At 35.1% G+C, this 20,498-nt stretch overlaps 1 protein-coding gene and 1 non-coding gene across 4 annotated transcripts in view; one reads left to right on the top strand and one right to left on the bottom strand.

Annotated features, from left to right (window-relative positions):
• LOC136798957 (intraflagellar transport protein 122 homolog) overlaps window positions 1-20,473 on the top strand; it is a 29,502-nt gene extending 9,029 nt beyond the window's left edge. For 2 of the 3 annotated variants that reach the window (XM_067055641.1, XM_067055640.1), the window contains 29 exons: window positions 1,027-1,070; window positions 1,379-1,472; window positions 2,880-2,965; window positions 3,213-3,291; window positions 3,517-3,744; window positions 3,963-4,004; window positions 4,622-4,699; window positions 4,948-5,025; window positions 5,272-5,312; window positions 5,763-5,862; window positions 6,188-6,241; window positions 6,467-6,529; window positions 7,200-7,253; window positions 10,259-10,398; window positions 11,214-11,285; window positions 11,786-11,957; window positions 12,357-12,392; window positions 12,604-12,670; window positions 12,999-13,077; window positions 13,206-13,279; window positions 14,290-14,390; window positions 14,712-14,812; window positions 15,039-15,120; window positions 15,503-15,586; window positions 15,953-16,064; window positions 16,422-16,464; window positions 16,826-16,911; window positions 17,873-18,123; window positions 19,654-19,817. In XM_067055641.1, the coding sequence (XP_066911742.1) occupies window positions 1,027-1,070; window positions 1,379-1,472; window positions 2,880-2,965; window positions 3,213-3,291; window positions 3,517-3,744; window positions 3,963-4,004; window positions 4,622-4,699; window positions 4,948-5,025; window positions 5,272-5,312; window positions 5,763-5,862; window positions 6,188-6,241; window positions 6,467-6,529; window positions 7,200-7,253; window positions 10,259-10,398; window positions 11,214-11,285; window positions 11,786-11,957; window positions 12,357-12,392; window positions 12,604-12,670; window positions 12,999-13,077; window positions 13,206-13,279; window positions 14,290-14,390; window positions 14,712-14,812; window positions 15,039-15,120; window positions 15,503-15,586; window positions 15,953-16,064; window positions 16,422-16,464; window positions 16,826-16,911; window positions 17,873-18,123; window positions 19,654-19,728 (2,616 nt within the window). In that variant the 3' untranslated portion in view covers window positions 19,729-19,817. Of the gene's footprint in view, window positions 1-1,026; window positions 1,071-1,378; window positions 1,473-2,879; window positions 2,966-3,212; window positions 3,292-3,516; window positions 3,745-3,962; window positions 4,005-4,621; window positions 4,700-4,947; window positions 5,026-5,271; window positions 5,313-5,762; window positions 5,863-6,187; window positions 6,242-6,466; window positions 6,530-7,199; window positions 7,254-10,258; window positions 10,399-11,213; window positions 11,286-11,785; window positions 11,958-12,356; window positions 12,393-12,603; window positions 12,671-12,998; window positions 13,078-13,205; window positions 13,280-14,289; window positions 14,391-14,711; window positions 14,813-15,038; window positions 15,121-15,502; window positions 15,587-15,952; window positions 16,065-16,421; window positions 16,465-16,825; window positions 16,912-17,872; window positions 18,124-19,653 lie in introns of all 3 variants that reach the window. The other variant, XM_067055642.1, reaches the window with a different exon arrangement.
• On the bottom strand, window positions 18,405-18,476 carry Trnap-ugg (transfer RNA proline (anticodon UGG)). Its single transcript has one exon. It is a non-coding gene; the product is annotated as a tRNA-Pro (tRNA).
• Window positions 20,474-20,498: the final 25 nt, after the last annotated feature.

Here is a 20,498-nt window from a genome sequence, read left to right as displayed (position 1 = left end):
TTTTCTAATCTTGTTTCATGTGTGCTTTTTGTTTTGACCTGTATAAATTTATCGATTTTTACGATTATTGTAGCGTAGTACACTCTGTGTGCATTGTCTGTTTGATAAGAAATTTCCTCTGCGATGAAGTATGATTTTAAAATTAAATGGCAGCCAAAGAAAGGTACGACAATTGTAAACAAAGGGATGGGGTCTATGATTGAGGGTCACTTTCTAAGCATGTTTTGGCTGCTTTTTTAATGTTTTTGAGCCAAACTAAAAGCTGAAAAGTAACAAAGACATATTCAAAAAATATACAGAAAATTATTTTCCCATTACCCTATATTTTCCATGTAGTCCGCCAAAGACAAATATAAACATTTTTTACAAAAGTTATGCCAACAAAACAAACTATTACCACTCTACATAGATCAAATGCAGTAAAAAAATACTGAATTGGAACATAAAAACATACAGAGATACTCTGAGTATGTTCTTTTGCAAAGAGCTGAAGCTAAAACCACTTTAAAAACAAGATTCAAATCAAACAACTTCTTTCTCATGTTCGTGAACTCAAAGATCCAAAATGTAAACAAAAAACATTCGATTGTGCAAAAAGAATTATTTTGCAATAGAATGTCTTTATTTGGAGCTCTCTTTTCCAATCATTAAAAAATAAGAAGCCAGTTTTTTTAATGAAAACATTTTTTTTTTCGACAAACTTCTATATTTCTGACAATTCTGACGGCCATTTTCTCTTATCGCCTCCGATTTCTCGTCAAACTCCAACAGCACTCCCTCGCAGCGGTTGGTTTGAGAAATCTCAAACCAGAAAAGACAATGACAACAGACCCTCTACGGCAATGAATTTTTAAATTAGCCGTAGATATCGGGTTTGTGTACAGACAAGTATAAATTGGCCTTACTGTATATGAAACTGTGATACTCCATTAAAAACCGTAGAATCAAAATAGAACTGAACTCACAATTCTTGTATTGTATGCGATTATAAACATTCTTCACTCGAATATTTTGTTATTGTTATAGGAAAAACGTTTGCAATGTCTTGCATTTGATGGCACTAAAGAGAGGTAAAGTCTCCTTCATTTTTCGGTAAAAAATGTATCCTTGATGAATCAATATTTTTAGTTGTACACAATATGTTCACACTTCACTGGATTCGAAGTTTTGCCCCTTTCGTATTTGGTGTTTAAGTTTTTTCGTATTTATTCAGAAAGAACAGAAAGATGAATACATGTTCCTTGCTTTTCAATCTATTTTGTATGATAAAGCTGATACTTTTTAGTGAATAAAAGCCAAGGTCAACTTCATTCATTTATCATATAACTAGACAACAACACTGAACAACATTGTTATTTTATCATTGCTCTTTCTATAGAGAATGGGAAATGGAGTCGTTGATTCGTTACATCAAAGTCATTGGTGGTCCCATCGGACGTGAAGGCCTTCTTGTTGGTCTTAAAAGTGGACAAGTATTATACTCATATCTTTTTCGTCTCGGATAATTTGATATCAAAACAATTACTGATATCTCTAATGTGCCTTTACTTGGAAATGAAACAAAAGCTTTTGGCTGAAATGATGCATTATTAGCATGTTCCTATAGTTGGTCTTGTCACCTATACAAGACATACATTCCTACAATGTCTCCCGGTTGGTTGCTAGTGATTTGTTGGGTAAAAAAACAAACCAAAAAAGCTACATAATATCTTGAACTCGTTGGAGTGCTATGGAGTGTAACATTAATACAATAATGACCGGTTAGTGAGGGCTGTACTAATACAATAATGACCGGTTAGTGAGGGCTGTACTGAGAAATATTGCCCGAGGTCAAGTAACGACCGAGCTTGCGAGGTTGTTGCGTTGACCGAGGGCAATATTTTCAGTACAGCCCGAAAAAAACCGGTCATTATTGTATTTGTTAACCGTTTCCTTCAACTTTGATTGATTTTTAGCGCTTTATCCAGGAAAAATAGCGAAATAAAGCAGAAAAAAACAAGCGAAAAGAGATAAAAAATTGCTATAATTTCTGACGTCAGAAATAAAAAATGAGAGAAATGATGTCAACGCATTGTTCATTTTCCTTTGAAAAAGTGACGTCACAATGAATTTTCCTAACGACGGGCAACTCTGGACAATGTAGGCCCGTCGTCATGCAAAAAGAACCAATTGCATTGCGCAAAAAGCCATGTAGCCCGCTTCGAAAAAGTAACCGGTTAACAATGAGAAATATTGCCCGAGGTCAAGTAACGACCGAGCTTGCGAGGTTGTTGCGTTGACCGAGGGCAATATTTTCAGTACAGCCCGAAAAAAACCGGTCATTATTGTATTTGTTAACCGTTTCCTTCAAGCTTTGATTAATTTTTAGCGCTTTATCCAGGAAAAATAGCGAAATAAAGCAGAAAAAACAAGCGAAAAGTCATAAATAATTGCTATAATTTCTGACGTCAGAAATAAAAAATGAGAGAAATGATGTCAACGCATTGTTCATTTTCCTTTGAAAAAGTGACGTCACAATGAATTTTCCTAACGACGGGCAACTCTGGACAATGTAGGCCCGTCGTCATGCGAAAAGAACCAATTGCATTGCGCAAAAAGCCATGTAGCCCGCTTCGGAAAAGTAACCGGTTAACAATGGAGTGTACAAGTTTCGTCGCTGAAATAATTCATATTTTTAAGCATCGTCGCTTAGTTAGCTATTTTGATGTATATCTATCAAGGTTTTTTACTGATTTACTATACAAGAACTGGTGCAAATTCATGTTAGGAGCCACCACTATCTTCTTTTCGTGTGTGTGATGTTGTTTGCTTGAGCGTTACAGTCTTGTCAACTGCCTTTGCCCCTTCTCACTATGTTTCTCTGATTTTTCCTTTTGTAGATTTTGAAGATTTTTGTCGACAATCAGTTTCCTATTCCAATCTTGAAGCAGCAAACCAGCGTTCGCTGTCTTGATTTATCTTGCAGGTAATTTATCAAAGGCACTTGATTCAGTTCCATTTAAGTAATATTTGTCTCGTGTATTGCTTTGATATATTATTCATTAATAATATATAATAAACGGTAAATGAGTAATCTGCACATTTCGTCTCTCTGTTCGGAGGCAAACTTACTGGACTTCACATAAGATAAACCTTGGTATCAGATTTAAAAAGACTTGGCTTACGAATATCTAATGTTTTGAAAGCTGAAGAATTGTCCCTTCATTTTTCAGCCGTAAGAAGATTGCAGTGGTTGACGAAAACAATACAGTCCTTGTTTATGATGTTGATACGAAGGAACTCCTATTCCAGGTAAGATAGGAAAACTAAAAAGGCAACTATTTTTATCTTTGAAGAATATGTTTTCAAGCTATTTTGATAGAGAAGTCAAATTTTCCTTCTGAAAGATACAACTACGTATCAACCAACCTAACATCATTATTAAGATATAGATTGATAGACTAAAACTACTGTTTTTCTCTATCGACTTTAAAGTTATTTCTCGATGTTATCAAATTGCGTGTTTTTGTGTTTCAGTGTAGAAAATGGGAGATTTGTGATCCAGCAGATGCCAGTGAGGAGATCTACATTTTTGATGGTCCAATCTCGAACAGTTACAAACAGACTAGAATGAAAACTCCGACAGAGAAAGCCTTACAGTCTCCTCTTTCTAATATAGTATGCTCAGAAGAGTTAGCTTCTAACAGTCAAGACAGGCTAGATTTTTACCAAGGTTATTTGTTCAAGCCAGATGATTTTATTCCAGTAAGTATTGTCTATGCTAGTTTGAATTTATGTATGCTAATTTATTCTCTTTAGACTAGACTAATAGGTTAAAGGCTGAGAATATCATTCGCCATTTCTATTGAACTGATAAGTTGAGGAGAAAAACTTTCGGAGAAAAATTAATGGTTTTGTTCAACTTTCGAAAAATTGGAATTGGTGGAATTTTCCCTAAAGAATATTTTCTTTTTTTTCTGAAGGAACCAAATGGAAATAGCGTCGCATGGAATACACACAACGACGTAAGTTTATTTCTTCGTTCTTCGTTCTTTGGTTGACTAATATTTTTCACTATATACATACATAACACTACTACTACAAGTTGTTTCATGCTGGTGCAATTTTCAGGCGATTTAGTGTATTATTGACTCTATTTCAACATATACAAATTGTGTGTGTCGTTTGTATTGAAATAAATCTACAATACACTGCATTGCCTGAAGAGGTTGCCAGTATGAAGCACTGAGAAGCAATTGTAAGTTCTTAAAATTCTCGAAATTCTCGTAAGAATTCTTACTGATTTGCTTGAGCATTTTTTTGTGATTCTATTTACCTCACTGTAACTACAATCAGTCATTGACTTTTTCTTTGAAATATAGAGGTGTGACATCTCGACATCGTTTTGAATGCCTATTAAAGAAAACGTGTCCTTTAAATGGGCTCTTCCAGAAAAAATTTGAATATGGGGGATGGATGATATAACGTTTTTTGGAAATTTACTCCCCGGACATTGTGAATTTTGACCCCCCGGTCACTCAAAATCACCCCTAATCAGACAAGTTTGCCCCCACTACCCCCCGGACAAAATATCCTCCACCGCCCACCCAATGTTTGGATTACTTTTCTCTTTTTTTTACAGGATATGTTGTGTTTCTCTGGCGCTGGTATGTTGAACATTAAGGCTGGTAATTTCCCTGTCCATCAACAGAAAGTTCCAGTAAGTGTTTGAACGACGAGATCGATTTGTTTTCATAATTTCACTAAGTGTACTCTTTTCGATTAAGGAACTTTAAATTAACCAGAAAGGCCTCTTTTAGAAAATTTTCTTACGCAAAAATTTCATTTTTGAAGGAAAGAAAACAAGTTCTTTAAATTCCAATAAATCAGAATGAAAATTTAATTAATTTTAACTTTAAAGAACTGTATTTTACAATAAATTATTTTTTCGTCTTATCTTTTTCAAAGGGGTTCGTTGTTGGGTTTTGTGGATCGAAGATTTTTTGTTTACACGTTTACAACATGAGCTCCGTCGAAGTTCCACAGGTAACCCTGACGCGCGCAGTTTCAAACCACATCGTCTTATTTATTTATTACTATTAGAGCAAACGCAAGCTAATTTTCAAAAATTGGTCAATTATTTTAAAGGTGTTTCGCTGCCTTTGCGGATTGAAAATTGGCTCTCAAAGTCTCCAAACTAATATATCCGCTTGATATAGCAAACTCCAGCTTTGAAGATGTTCGCTGCCTTGTAGGCTGAAATTTAGATTTATCATCTCCCTTTGTTTTTAGTCGACACCCATGTACCAATATTTGGAAAAGAAAATGTTTCAGTAAGTTTATCAAAGCTCTGCAGATTGAAAAGGAATTTCATGTCAACCAAAGTCATCTTAAAGTAAAGTCTGTCTCAATATAATCTTTAGCAGAGACAAAAATGGCTGTATTTTTTAATAGAATATGAAATAGATAGCGGTTTTGCTCTTGCTTAGCAGATATTGACAAAGACTTTACTCTGTTTCCTTTCTAATCCCGGTGCTGATTCCAACACCCCTCAAACGTTGCGTCTGTAGAGCATTCCCAAAGCGTAAGATCTTTCTCCTCGTCCTTCCCTTCGAAAAAATGTTCCTGAGGAAGATATCTCAATTAACGCAAATCTCTTCACCCTAAAGCCACAACAAGTTTGAGGTCCCTAATGTAGTTTCAAAACTAGTCACTGTGAGTAGTATTTGTAGTAAACGTCTTGTATTTTGCGTGAAATATCATATATACAACATTTTTTATAGAGAGGCATATAAAGTGGCGTGCTTGGGCGTAACAGATGGTGATTGGAGGGCGTTAGCCATGTCAGCACTTGAAGGACTCCAATTCAACATAGCGAAATTGGTAATACCTGGTGTTGACTGTTGTATTCAGACCATTTGAATTGTTGTTTAATAATAATGTTCTTTGAATGTCCGCTTAATCTCCATAACCCTTTTGCGTTTGCGTTTTTATGTTCGAGTTTACCGAGTTGAGTGGTGTCGATGTCTGAACTTATTGCATTTACGCGTTCACAACACAGATATTTCATATAAAACACTACTCCGTCCCTTGCTGAAATAAAATATGTGCGTTTTTTCGACCCAAGTATACTCGAACCCAACCCCTTTTATAGAAACTTTTTTCAACACGGTTGACAGGTTAATTCGTCTTATTTTTGTTGTTGTAGGCGTTCGTTCGAGTTCGTGATCTGAGGTATCTGGAACTGATTCATAATATTGAGGTAAGAGTTGTCCATAATGATACAATTAACAGACCCTTTTGCTAGATCAGCAGGGTTTTGCTCTTTTTTGATTGGCCTGCGGATTCAAGATTATCTCCACCGAATGATAATGTTCTTAACTCGCCAATTCTGAGTGTATTGGTTTCCATCAATGTCAAAGGCAAAAAATATTTAGACAGCGAATTTTCCTGATTTGAAAATTCCCTCTTTTTCTTTTTTTACTAGGAGCGCAAGAAACGTGGTGAAAATATCAACCATTTGTTTTTGGCTGACATTTATGCATATCAGGTACGTCTCAGTGAAATAAATTATTAAAAATCTAGTAACTTTTTGTTTTGAATTTCGTGCCGTTTTAACAGTACACAACTGACCTTTATATATCCCTTGATAATGCTATATTCGCCATCTTTGATGGTCCAGGGTATATAAAGGTCAGCAGAGTACACTATTGTTTCTTTCCTGTGCTTCCAATGAAAGCTATGGTTCTTGGCAGGGCACGTGGCATGTTCAGTAATTGCAGTGATATTTCTTTATCTAAAGCAGAGATAGTTAATGTTAAATTTGATTGTAACATTATTTTCAGTTTCTCTCTATCTTTCTCTTAGTGAGTCTTATTCCTAGAAGTATAAGCCCGAAGGGCTAGAATCGAATCTCCTTGGTAGGATTTGAAGCCAACAAATTCTACCAAATTTTCGCAGCCTAGCGCAGCCCGCCTGGTTTTTACACAAATTGTAGATTGAAACTAAAATTTACCGCTAAATTTCGAAAAAAATACCAATTGTAAACAAAAGAATTGCTACATTCAATCTGCCGTCGGCGTCGGCGCATATTTTAAGGCTTCCCTTTTTCTTGCCTGGGAGAGCATAGAGATCCGATTCTAGCTCTTCGGGCTTATACTTCATTGGTCTTAGTCCCTTGTCTCACTCTCTTCAAGCGAGTATGTTTTCTTTGTTCTTAGGGACGATTCCACGAAGCAGCAAACTTTTACAAGAAGACAAATAACGAAGATAAGGTTTGAAAATTAATTATTTTCTTTTTGGACCTACCCCGGTGGAGGTCCTATAAATTAACCTTTGTCCGTCCGTCCGTTAGTTACCAGCTTTTCTCGAGATTGGCTCATTAGTTTTTTCTGATTTTTTGCACAATGATGCAAAATGGCAATGCCCAAAATGTGACGGAGTCCGATTTTCGAAAAAAAAATTTTGGGGGCAAATTTGGGCCAAAAAACGGCTAAAAAACGGGTTTTTTGGACTTTGTGAAAAATTGGATCATTAATTTTTTCTGATTTTTTGCACGAAAGTAGGGTACCATCATAGGTATAAGATGGCTTAAGCAGATTTTTGCAAAAAAATTTGTTGGCTCAAAAAACGCATGTTTATCTATAAGAATCACTATTAATAAGCATACATCAATGTTCTTAGTCAAATTACTCAATTTTTTATGAGATAGATGTTTTTTTCTGCTCAAGAGGGCTTACTTTTGAAGAATATGTGTGTTTAGACAGGAAATTTGGGTTGCTTGGCGTTTTTTTATAGAAAAACTGGCCAAATTCGATATTTTTTATAAGCACATTATCAATTACTTAGGTATTGGCTTTTCTCGAGATTGGCTCTTTCATTCTTTATGATTTTTACACAAAGATGCATAACTATAAACCCTTGAATGTGACAGAACCCGATTTTCGAAAAAAAATGTTTTTGGGCAAATTTGGGCCAAAAAACGGCTAAAAAACAGGTTTTTTGGACTTTGTGAAAAATTTGATCATTAATTTTTTCTGATTTTTTGCACGAAAGTAGGGTACCATCATAGGTATAAAATGGCTCAAGCAGATTTTTGCAAAAAATTTTGTTGGCTCAAAAAACGCATGTTTATCTATAAGAATCACTATTAATAAGCATACATCAATGTTCTTAGTCAAATTACTCAATTTTTTTATGAGATAGATGTTTTTTTCTGCTCAAGAGGGCTTACTTTTGAAGAATATGTGTGTTTAGACAGGAAATGTGGGTTGCTTGGCGTTTTTTTATAGAAAAACTGGCCAAATTCGATATTTTTTTATAAGCACATTATCAATTACTTAGGTATTGGCTTTTCTCGAGATTGGCTCTTTCATTCTTTATGATTTTTTACACAAAGATGCATAACTATAAACCCTTGAATGTGAAAGAACCCGATTTTCGAAAAAAAATGTTTTTGGGCAAATTTGGGCCAAAAAACGGCTAAAAAACAGGTTTTTGGACTTTGTGAAAAAATTTGATCATTAATTTTTCTGATTTTTTGCACGAAAGTAGGGTACCATCATAGGTATAAAATGGCTCAAGCAGATTTTTGCAAAAAAATTTTGTTGGCTCAAAAAACGCATGTTTATCTATAAGAATCACTATTAATAAGCATACATCAATGTTCTTAGTCAAATTACTCAATTTTTTTATGAGATAGATGTTTTTTTCTGCTCAAGAGGGCTTACTTTTGAAGAATATGTGTGTTTAGACAGGAAATGTGGGTTGCTTGGCGTTTTTTATAGAAAAACTGGCCAAATTCGATATTTTTTTATAAGCACATTATCAATTACTTAGGTATTGGCTTTTCTCGAGATTGGCTCTTTCATTCTTTATGATTTTTTACACAAAGATGCATAACTATAAACCCTTGAATGTGACAGAACCTGATTTTCGAAAAAAAATGTTTTTGGGCAAATTTGGGCCAAAAAACGGCTAAAAAACAGGTTTTTGGACTTTGTGAAAAATTTGATCATAATTTTTTCTGATTTTTTGCACGAAAGTAGGGTACCATCATAGTATAAAATGGCTCAAGCAGATTTTTGCAAAAAAATTTTGTTGGCTCAAAAAACGCATGTTTATCTATAAGAATCACTATTAATAAGCATTCATCTATGTTCTTAGTCAATTACTCAATTTTTTATGAGATAGATGTTTTATCTGCTCAAGAGGGCTTACTTTTGAAGAATATATGTGTTTAGACAGGAAATTTGGGTTGGTTGGCGTTTTTTATAGAAAACTGGCCAAATTCGATATTTTTTTATAAGCACATTATCAATTACTTAGGTATTGGCTTTTCTCGAGATTGGCTCTTTCATTCTTTATGATTTTTTACACAAAGATGCATAACTAATAACCCTTGAATGTGACAGAACCCGATTTTCGAAAAAAAATGTTTTGGGCAAATTTGGGCCAAAAAACGGCTAAAAACAGGTTTTTAGACTTGTGAAAAATTGGATCATTAATTTTTTCTAATTTTCTGCATAAAAGTAGGGTACCATCATAGGTAAAAGATGGCTTAAGCAGATTTTTGCAAAAAAATTTGTTGGCTCAAAAACGCATGTTTATCTATAAGAATCACTATTAATAAGCATACATCAATGTTCTTAGTCAAATTACTCAATTTTTTTATGAGATAGATGTTTTTCTTTTCTCACGAGTGTTTAGACAGGAAATTTTGGTTGTTTGGCATGTTTTTATAGAAAAACTGGCCAAATTCGATATTTTTTTATAAGCACATTATCAATTACTTAGGTATTAGATTGATTGGCTCTTTCATTTTCTACGATTTTTTGCATAAAGATTCATAATTATAAACCCTCAAATGTGACGGAGCCCGATTTTTGGAGAAAAAAATTTTGGGGTATATTTCAGCTAAAAAAACGTGACCTAACTTATAAACGTGTTAAATGCATAATCCAGGTAGGTCCATCAAAGTATCACTTGTAATTCTGTGAAATCGCCGAGAAGCTCTCACCCCAGCCTTCTGTAAATGGGTGGTCGGTATTGAATTGAGGTAGTTGGCCTTCTTAAATAAACGCAGTATATTCGACTACAGTTTGTCTTCTTTTTCTCTATGAAGATATGATAAAATACCCAATTTTGAAAGCTTTGTTGCTCCTTCAACCTTGTCTGAAAAACAGACAGCAAAATCATTTATCAACGAATAAACAGCTATTATTTTGATCATCGTACGTTTTAGTTACGTTTTCAACGTTTTTTGCTCCATCTTGTATAGGCATTGGAGATGTTCACAGACCTCCGTCAATTCGAATACGCGAAAGAGTTTTTGAGTAGCAGTGACCAACGTAACGTCAAACAATTGATCAAGAAACAAGCAGAATGGTGTCGCACAACCAACGACCCGCAAGCTGCAGCGTATGTCTCTATATAGCATTTCACTAGTCTCTTGAACTGGTCGCTAAAAAGATTGAAATTACGCCGAATTACATTCCCCCTAAAAAGGATTTTTGACTATCCGCCCAATTAAAATCCTGTCAAAATTTCTTCCTTTATAAAAGATATTATACGAGGTTCAGTTTGTCACGCGGTTAATTCTGTATTAAACTTTTTTCCCGCAAGTATCAGAATAACCCAGCAAAGTGGTTTCTCCGCATCATTGGAATTGACCCTTTCCCCAAAGAAGCTGCTAATCCTTAGATATAGGGAAGTGTTTGTCATAACATTCTTGAAGTCTGTGGCGTATTGGAAAAGATACCGGAGAGGCGGAAGAGCATTGCGTCCGCTCAAGTACTGAACAATTAGTTTTGCGTCACCATCCGACACAATGACGCTCTTAGTATACTTCCCCGTACTCCTGTGTAAGAGTATGTTACCCAATTCCCCTTCCGAAACATAGGTTGACCCGGGCAAAGTTACATTCACTTGCCAAGTGATTATCAGGAGTGAACGAAAATCGAACTCCGCTTATCTGCACGGTTGTCAAGGATAATAACCACTACACTACTGTACTACTGCAACTTTATACTTTTTCGAAATCTTAGAAAGTCTACTTACTAGCCTCTGTGAATGTGTGATTTATACTGCTGTTCTTATAGGAGGGAGTTTTTTTAAGTAACTGTAAATTATTTCTGGTGCCCTCTGCTGCTATTTTTATTTTATAATGTCAAAATTTTACGATTAAGCAACTAATTTAAAGTCAGTACCAAGGCATTTTTCTTGTTTCATTTTAGTGACATGTACATTGCAGCTGGGGAATTCATCAAAGCTATTGAGATCCTTGGTGATAATGGATGGGCTGAAAAGTAAGATTCATTAACTTACTCCCTGGACACCAATAGTGTCTTTGACCTAAACTGACCTTTATATATCCCTGGACCAAGCTACTCAATGTCGGCCAAGCAAAATAATATAATCGGAGTTTTTATGAAATTGATAACCGTGGAGAGATATAGCGCCGTTTGTCTGTAGGCAAAGTTTCAAACACTACAATGGCTTCTTTACGGGTACCAACTTTCAAAAAACTTCTATCAAAGATGGTGGATATAGCTTGGTCCATGGATATATAAAGGTCAGTGCTTGTACCAGACTCTTCTTCAAAAGAGCACTACCGTGCACCTGTTTTTCGACGATTCTATTTAGACTTAAGGGATGGGGCAGGCTAGTGCGACTTTGAAGGGACTTTTCTTACACCCAGCCCAGCTAGCACAATCGTCTAATCATGTTTTCCTGTCCTCCACCAAATCATGTAACAGATGATGCCAGCTAGGAAGCACACATCTACAATTTTCTTTACTTCTTCTAGATTAATCGAACTTGGACGAAATTTGAACAAAGCAGACACAGAACCGCTTGAAAAGTGTGCTCATTACCTTACAAAGTTACAAAAGTACCAGATGGCTGGAGAAATTTTGCAAAAACTTGGTGATAACAAGAAATTGATCAAACTTTACGTTGAATCACAACAATGGGAGGAGGTAAGAATTTTTTTCCAGTTAATATTTCTATCTTTTTATTTGATCCTTCTTTGAACATGACCCAAGAATTTATAGTAAAGGGCTTTTCCGATGCTTCAGACTGTTTTTCTTTGCGACTGTTATCGAGGGGGACTGAAATTCCCCCTTTTTAAAGGTGTTTTCTTCAGAAAGGTCGGGGAGGTTGGTGCTCTCCCCCTGGATTCCCTCGCTTACCCTTGACTTATCACCTCTATTGTTGAACATTTTTAAAAGCAGAGAGCTTTAATTACCGTTATGAGCCAGCTTTAGGGTAAACTCACAACCTCATGTACTGTATTTTCATGCTCTACCTTGTAATGCTACGATCATCTCGATTCATTTCTTATTTTAAGAATAACACTACCTTTCTTCTCTTTTTAGGCGTTCATTCTTGTTGAAACACATCAAAACTTGAAGGTTTAATCAAAAATTTATTAACTTTCGTGTCTCTATTAGCGCATCCTGCCTATTTATTATACACCTTCCCATTGTTTTCAAGGTCTTGAAAATCCACATTCTTTCTGAAAATAGTTCCTAGCGATTTCAGTATATCTATCTCAAAACTAACATTCTACAGAGAATAACGGCTGCAATATTTTTTTCTATACAACCGAATATTTATTTCTAGGATGAAGTCTACGTACCATATGCTAATTGGTTGGCGGAAAATGACCGCTTTGACGAGGCACAAGAAGGTACATAGCATAATTGAATACCATATTAGAAATGTCAATGATTATAAAATAACATGAACTAACCCTCATGATCCGTAAAATCTCTCATGGTAACAGACCACTTGTGGTTTTGTTCGATAAAAAAAGAATAAACTTTAAGACTTATTTAACAATTCAGCTTGGCAAACTTGTTGACTTTAATTTTTCAAATTTGGAACTGGAGCTTGGCTGAATTTAGCCTTGATCTTACATCGTGTTCTATGGGACTCCCTAATATCGCTAAAAAAAATTCACACAAATTGCTATCGAATAGTTCATTGTTTGAGTGTAAAGTAATTTATTTTCATAGCTTTCCACAAAGCTGGCAAGAGGGCAGACGCTGTCAAAGTATTGGAACAACTTACACTAAATGCTGTCGTTGAAAACAGGTATTTTGTGAAATTCTAATTTCTAACAAGCTGAAAAAGAAAATTTTCCTTTGCTCGCTTTTATTTTAATGAACTCGATTGTAAATTGTTTATAGACTGACAATTGTTATTACAAATTTTTCTCGTAGGTTCAACGATGCAGGTTATTACTTCTGGCAACTTTCGATGCAGTGTCTTGATCTAGCGAGTCAAAAAATGAAAGGTATTTAATAAAGCCTGTCTCGTATTACATAAATTGTTTTTATTCAATTATCCTTTGTCAAATGATCGTATCATGGATTCGAAAATTAATTGCAATCACAGTAGCTAACTACTTTGGGCGTACAAACTTTCGCGAGCAGAAACTTTCTCGAGGTCGAAAAATCGCGAAATTTGCAACATTTACTTTCGCGAATTTGAGGAAAAAATTTTTTCGCGAGCATAAACTTTCGCGAATCGACTTTAAAAAGGCATTATAAAGGATAATAGTATGCCGAAAATTAGATATTTATTACGATTTCGAGGTTTTATAGATTTCCAATTCTTTTGAGAATTTTTCGCGAGCATAAACTTTCGCAAATTGCCATGTTAAGAATTTTCAAAGACATTTACTTTCGCGAAAAAGGCCCAAATTCGTGAAAATTGCGAAAGTTTCTGCTCGTGAAAGTTTATACGCCTAAAATAAGCGGCTCATATCAAACTATGTCCATAATTTGGATGGATGTCTAAGGATGCCGAAACAGAACATTAGCATCATTCCCTAAAGAGACGATTCTCTTGAAGTTAGTTAGTTGTTTTACCGGTCCGACCCACCCTGAAATTCCAAAAATTGAAATAAGAATAGAATTGATTTTGGCAGTACATTTTTATTTTCATTGCTTTACAGACTGACAAATTTTCAAAAAATTTTTAAGGTTCGAGAATTTTATGTTCAATTTTTCAATTTATCCATGAATTCGAGCTTTTTGTGTCTTTTTATTTTCTATTTCGCACATTTGTCAAGAGGAAGTAGTTTTTGCTGCCTTTTTAGTAGATTTTATAGGTAAAATTCTACTTTTATTTTCATTTTTTCGCCGACCGACCGACCCTCATTTTTGGGTAGCTTGGCCCGTAAAACAACAAATTAAATTGGCCTCGCCTTATAACCATTTTTAACCTAATACTGCTCCGGTTATTGGTTTGGCACAACTTCCCGAAGAGAAGGATTACTTTTGATTCTTCTTTTACTCATAGGCGATGCAAAAGACGTGGAAGAGAACATTCTCGACAAATTCTTTGAATTTCAAAGGAAAGCTGATATTTATTACGCCTATCATCCCATCGCTAAGTACATGGTAAAATATACATAGTTATTTTTTTTTTCTGAGGGGGTTTGACTGTGTGTAGGTAAGCCTTTATACACAGCTGTCATGTTACGTCATTTTTTGCACGCAATTCTCGTTCCAGCGAAGGGTTGCAACAAGAAAGGCAGAAGAAAAAGCTGAAAAATTCATGTAAATTACACTTCGACCAAGGCGAATTCTCTAGAGGACTAATTTGTTTTAATTCCAACTAAAACCTAGGACGAAACGATGATACTTTCAAGGTACTTGTTATTCTAAAAGCCTTAAAATCTTCAGACTTTCTAATCCTTTTCCTCTCTTTCCTCATATTAGTCTGAGCCTTTCACAGCGGAGATGCCAGAAGCTCTTTTCAATATGGGACGGTTTTTGTTACATTCTTCCATCAATGAAACACCACACGGAGTCTCCAGACTGTATCTTTTCATTTGTATCTCGGGTCAGAGAGGGATTTGAGTTGGGTTGAAATTTAGCTCCTTTCTCATGATTCAGCTATCCTGTTATCATAAGTAATGAAATATGAACATCGCCTTTTTTTATAATGAAGAACAATGCTGTAAGTCTAGGGTTAGAGTGAAATTTTAACTATCAGTTTTTTCTCTTTAACCTAAATTTTCTTGACATTCAAAATATTATGTACAGACATGCTTTATTGACTGTTGCTAAACAAGGCAAAACACTCGGTGCATACAAGTTATCCAGATATGCTTTTGATAAACTTCAGGTATGTCCTCATTTTTAATAATACTCTCACACTACTACTCTGCTTAGATTCCTACCAAAATAAACAGCGGTAATATTCAGCAACATCTACAGTATTTTCAGGTGCTTAAAAGAGTTTGTTGACTTAATTCTAACTAAAGACCTTGCACCTATAAGTCCAAGGCTTTTGTGGCTTTTCTTCCAGACCATTCTTCTATATGGAGAAACTCTGAAATTAAGATCAGCTGTGTAACTCAGGCCAAATTCTAGAAAGGCAGGAAACTGTCCGTTGTTGACCATAAAAATGGCCTGTAAGTTTTCTTGTGGTAATAATAAAATTATCATTTTTTAATAAATTTGTATTTTGTATGTTTTATCAAAATTTTGTATGTCTTACCAAACAGACGATGAGAGTACCACAACGTTTCCAACAAAACATTGATGTTGGTAGTATGACCATCCGATCAAAACCTTTCCAAGATAACCAGGTAATAATCAAACACCATATGATGACCATGATAGCCGCTCAATGTTTCTTTGGAAAAAACTGATTACTGGTGTTCTCTTTATATATCCTAGTACATATAATTTTTGAAAGAAAAATTGAAGAAGAGAGTTGCCTCTGTTTTTAGTCTGGCCTTGCAGGGCCTCAAAGGCTTTCTTGAAAATATTTTTTATGAAATAGAAAGAAGGCGCCTCTATGCTGACAAGGCAGAATTTCTCATCGTTTTGTTATCAAAATTACTGCGTAAGCAAATGGTGGGAGACACCTTAAATGATGTCTTTTATGAGAGAGATGTGTCTTTATTCGTAAGAAACTGATAACTGAACAATATTTCATTCAACCTCTTAAGGATTTACTTTCGATGTGTTATCGATGCTCAACGACTAACCCATTGTTAAATAACAAAGGGAATCAATGCATCAATTGTTCTCAACCATTCATCCATTCATTCATTGGATTTGGTATGTCATTCACTCCTTAAATACCTTTTTTAGTCTATTTAATTATTTTTTTATTTGCATTGAGGTTAGCTCATAGTTAAATATCTAACAGACCAAGCTCCCCCGACATTCACCGAGATTTTTTTGTAGATTGCTATAGTAATCGGTCCGAGAGTTTACCACCCCGAATATGGGCAATTTTAGAAAATCTTGCTGTAACAAACTGCATTGTAAAGTGACGTGCTTTACATGAAGAATATCTGGACTGAGGTTGTCAAAAAGGGATAACCCTTGTTGGTGGAGAACCGCTCTGTGTGCAAAAAAAACGATAACTGTTCCAACGAGGTTACCTTCTTAATTTTGCTTTTTTCTTTGCAGAGGTGTTACCACTGGTTGAGTTCATTTTGGAAGATGGTATCAGGTATCTCCTATCATTTACACCCCGCTGCTCTTTATAATTACCACTGATTTTTGCTCCTAATGAAGTAAATGATTTGAAGCTAGTAAACCACCGGTTGATACACGAATATTGAAAAGAGAATTTCGTAAAAAATTAGATTGTTACGGAACAGCCAGACACAAAATTCTTTTTTTTTCACGGGCCACCGAGTAGTAATAATTCAAGTTTATTAAATTGGTATTATTTTTCTCTGGGCTTACCATAAAGCAGCGCTTTTTAACCAAACAAGACTAGTACAGATAGTTTTATTGTCCACTGATTTACTGTGTCAAATGTCTTCGTTTCATCAACTAACTTATTCCATTTCATTATATTCACCCAGTGATGAAGAGGCAGTACGTTTGATCAAGATGGACTCACTTTCCGGAAGCTCACCGCGTGATCACTGGCAGGAGTCTGGAAACGACCGTGAGTCACATTTCATTGGTTAAAATAGGTCACAGTGTGGATCTAAACCACACTGAAACGACCGCCTTCCATCACGCATCACGCTCGCAAAAGAGCGCGCGCACATTATTAACGCCTACATGTCATCTCCAGTACATTTTAGATTATTCATTGAAAACAGATTACGTAATATAGTCATTTTTTATGTCTCGATTATTCAATTCCGAATAAAAGACATTCAGGGAAAAAAAGAGAAACACCTGGGCAATCTAGTTAAAAAAACCGAAAGTAAATGGCAGACAAAGTAATGAGCCAAGGCAAAACGAGATTAGCGTACCACTATGAAAGAAACCGCCTTCGGCGGTCGATTATTTATGGAACAAGGAAACTTTCAACTTACCTAAACCTTTCATTTTTTTATCAACCATATCTGGTACCGGGTGTGTCAAAAAATGTCCCTATTTTTTCGGTCCTTGACAAATTACTATCGAACAAAGACAAATTAAATTTTCAGGGAAAATTTAAAATTTAATTTTTATGTTCACGAAATAATGCGAAATACGTTTGACGGAATGAAAAATTGAGATAAGATCCCGAGTAGTAGTCGAGGTCCGAAATTTTTTCAAAATCTAATAAACGGGAGTGGCGAAATTTTATCTCCAAAAAACTCAAAATAAGGTAATTTTTAAGCTACAACCAGGCTATTTAGAGCAACTAAGCTTGTGATAGCTTAAAATCTTTTCAAAAATTCATAAGCGGTGTGAAACGTTTATTCGGGACATTAGAGTAGATAACTTGTTCAATTCAAACTAGTTACTTTTACATGGGTAATTTTGATTTTGATATGTTTTTTGGGTACGAACACATGATTATAATTTCTCTCTTCGAAACTAAGACTTTAGCCCTCATGCTTCGAGATCCTTATCTTGTTACAATCAATAATTGTTTAACTTTAACATAACAAATATTGTCTATTTCACAGAATCACAAAGCATGCGTTTAGAAAACGATACAGGTGGTCTTGACGAAGATGATGACCCATTCACTTCCAAACTCATGTCTTTTGATCAAGGTGGTGGCCAGTACCAACCAGTGGTCATTGGTCAAAACACCCTCAAAAAGTTGTCTCGAACAACGGTCTTTATCAAGGAATGGCAAGCACCGCTGAGATATCAATATTACAGGAATTTGATTCCAGAGATTTCGATTACTATGTGTAAATCGTGTTGGAGGGTAGGTCTTTTTTATGTTCTTTCTTCCTGTTTAGGTTTTTGGAATAAACTTGGATTTTGGTACCATTCTGGGCATTCAGTATATTTTACTGTAAATATTACCGCATTTTTGAGGAGTGATGGCCGAAAGGTCAAGTCCTATATTGCTTGCTACCCACGATAAATATCGACTCCACCTAATATCGACTATCTTTATAGATTCTATGAAATTTTAGGTTCACCTTATAAAAATTAGCTTTCGAACTTTTTAAATATTTGATTAGTTGAAAATGAAAAATATTCGGGCTCAACCGGGATTCGAACCCGGGGCCTCTCGCACCCAAAGCGAGAATCATACCACTAGACCATTGAGCCACACTTTCAGAAATCGATACATTCGATTTTAAAATGTTTCAACTCTACACATTTTGAGCATGATATGGTTGCTCGAACACGTTCGATTTTTCATGTTTGATAAACTTAAGCATAAGAACGAACACTACATTCAAACAAGCTTACTTTTCTCTTACATGGATTTCAAACTCAAAGCCAGTATAAGAAAAAAGCCAAACATTATCATATCATTGTTCAATCTATTCGCCATAGTTTTATTAAAAAATCAAATTTTTTTTCATAGTACTATGAAATAAATTTTGATTTTTTAATATCATATCATTATCAAAAGCTTCTTTAGCGCTAACAATGTTACTGTCAGCAAGGCTGAGATTTTAGCTCAGTATATTTAGGATTTTCGAAGTATGGGATGCTAAATATTCGAGCTGCGGTTTTCTGCAACTTTCTGAATTGTCACTCTCGCTGCTAACGCTTTATGCTATTGGCCCGTTAAGAGGATTAAGAGATTGGAAAATTGACGAATGGTTTGATAGGCTTCTGACTTTTAGCATTGACACGGAGAAAAAGGGGTATTATTAGATTTTTTTTCAGTTTTTCAGGACCCCCCCCCCCCCCCTCAGGACTTTCAACTTAATTTTACTGACCACCCTGGATGAAAAACCAAACCCTCTGGATTTTTTTTTTGTTTCTAACACCACCCTGTACGTCATACCTTTTCAACACAAGGGGTAGAGACTTTTATGGAATAGCCAATTACGATCAAAGTTCAGCATAAGTGGCACACCTTCTTTCTATATCATAAAAGATGAATATCTTACTTTGTTGAGTTGATGTTGATACTTTTGCAACGATTTCAATGATACCCTATCGTTGAAATTACAAAATTGCGGTTCTTAAGACAATCATTTCCAGCATGTTCATACAGCAATAACAAGATTTTTTTGTTTTCGTACTAGAAAAATGGCCGCTATACAGCGGAAGCTCTTTAACGAATCTCTATAACTCGAACAAGTTTGTTAGTCTCTTCAGTTGAAAATGCCTTGTAAGCCTTAGTCTGTATCTCGAAATTCTCTTAACTTGAACAAATTTGTGACACCCCCCCCCCGGTTTGCGTGTTTGATTTATAGAGACACTGCATACTTAGAGACACTGTGCATTATGCCATTCCTCTGAACTTGAATGTTTCGTGTATTTTTAGATGTACCACGCAGAAGATTTCGAATTGCTGATGCTTCAAAATGGTTGTTGTCCTTTCTGCCGTGGTAAACAATAAAATAAGATGATTAAGTGCTTTTACTACATTTTCTTCAAAACACTTTGTCTGTACTTTTTGCTTAAAATTTCAGGGTTAAGAATCCATGGTGATGGTGATGAACAATCTTCCTGAATAAGAATGAATAAAGTTTGAGGGATCAGTTCTCTTTTTTTTGAAAATCTTGGAAACTCATTTTTATACAAATTTTATAATCAATCAGCCTCTCTGTCAATCAGTACTCAAAAGTTCATTTCATATCCAACCCAATTCTAGGGAGAGAAGCTTATAGGGAATTAGATTGTTACCAAAGTGAGAGGGTAGACTTCCTTGAATTTCAAATATTAAAAATATCAATATAATAGTATCAATACTAAGGGATGGTGGTGTCAGGTAGTACCTAAGGCTCGGTTGTCTTTTCAAACTACAAGACCGTATGATCGGCTCCAAGAATAGGAATGCTAAGAGCCTTCATTGTTAAACACTGAATATAGAAGGGTACATCTTCCCATCCAATTATATCGTTAATTTTGTCTGTATATAATGGTAAATAAGGGGAGTTTTTATTGTATCATAATTAAAAATATTGATATTGATTTTAAATGATTAGAAAGGTAAAATGGCGATGTTTTTTTTATATATTCAATTGCATGGCGAATATGTATTGTATAAACCTAACTTTGTGTAATTAGTTTTTTTCTCTGTCATGTACAATTTTAAATTATAAGTATGAAATAAGATATTGCCCGTAAGCGGTAAATGTTCTAAGAAAGCGTTGTTTTTTTTTACCA

Source organism: Clytia hemisphaerica, unplaced genomic scaffold (genome assembly GCF_902728285.1).
Source record: "Clytia hemisphaerica strain Z4C2 unplaced genomic scaffold, Clytia hemisphaerica genome assembly, whole genome shotgun sequence".
Taxonomy (NCBI): domain Eukaryota; kingdom Metazoa; phylum Cnidaria; class Hydrozoa; order Leptothecata; family Clytiidae; genus Clytia; species Clytia hemisphaerica.
Note: the sequence above shows the minus strand (reverse complement) of the source record. Positions and strands in the feature narration are given on the sequence as shown.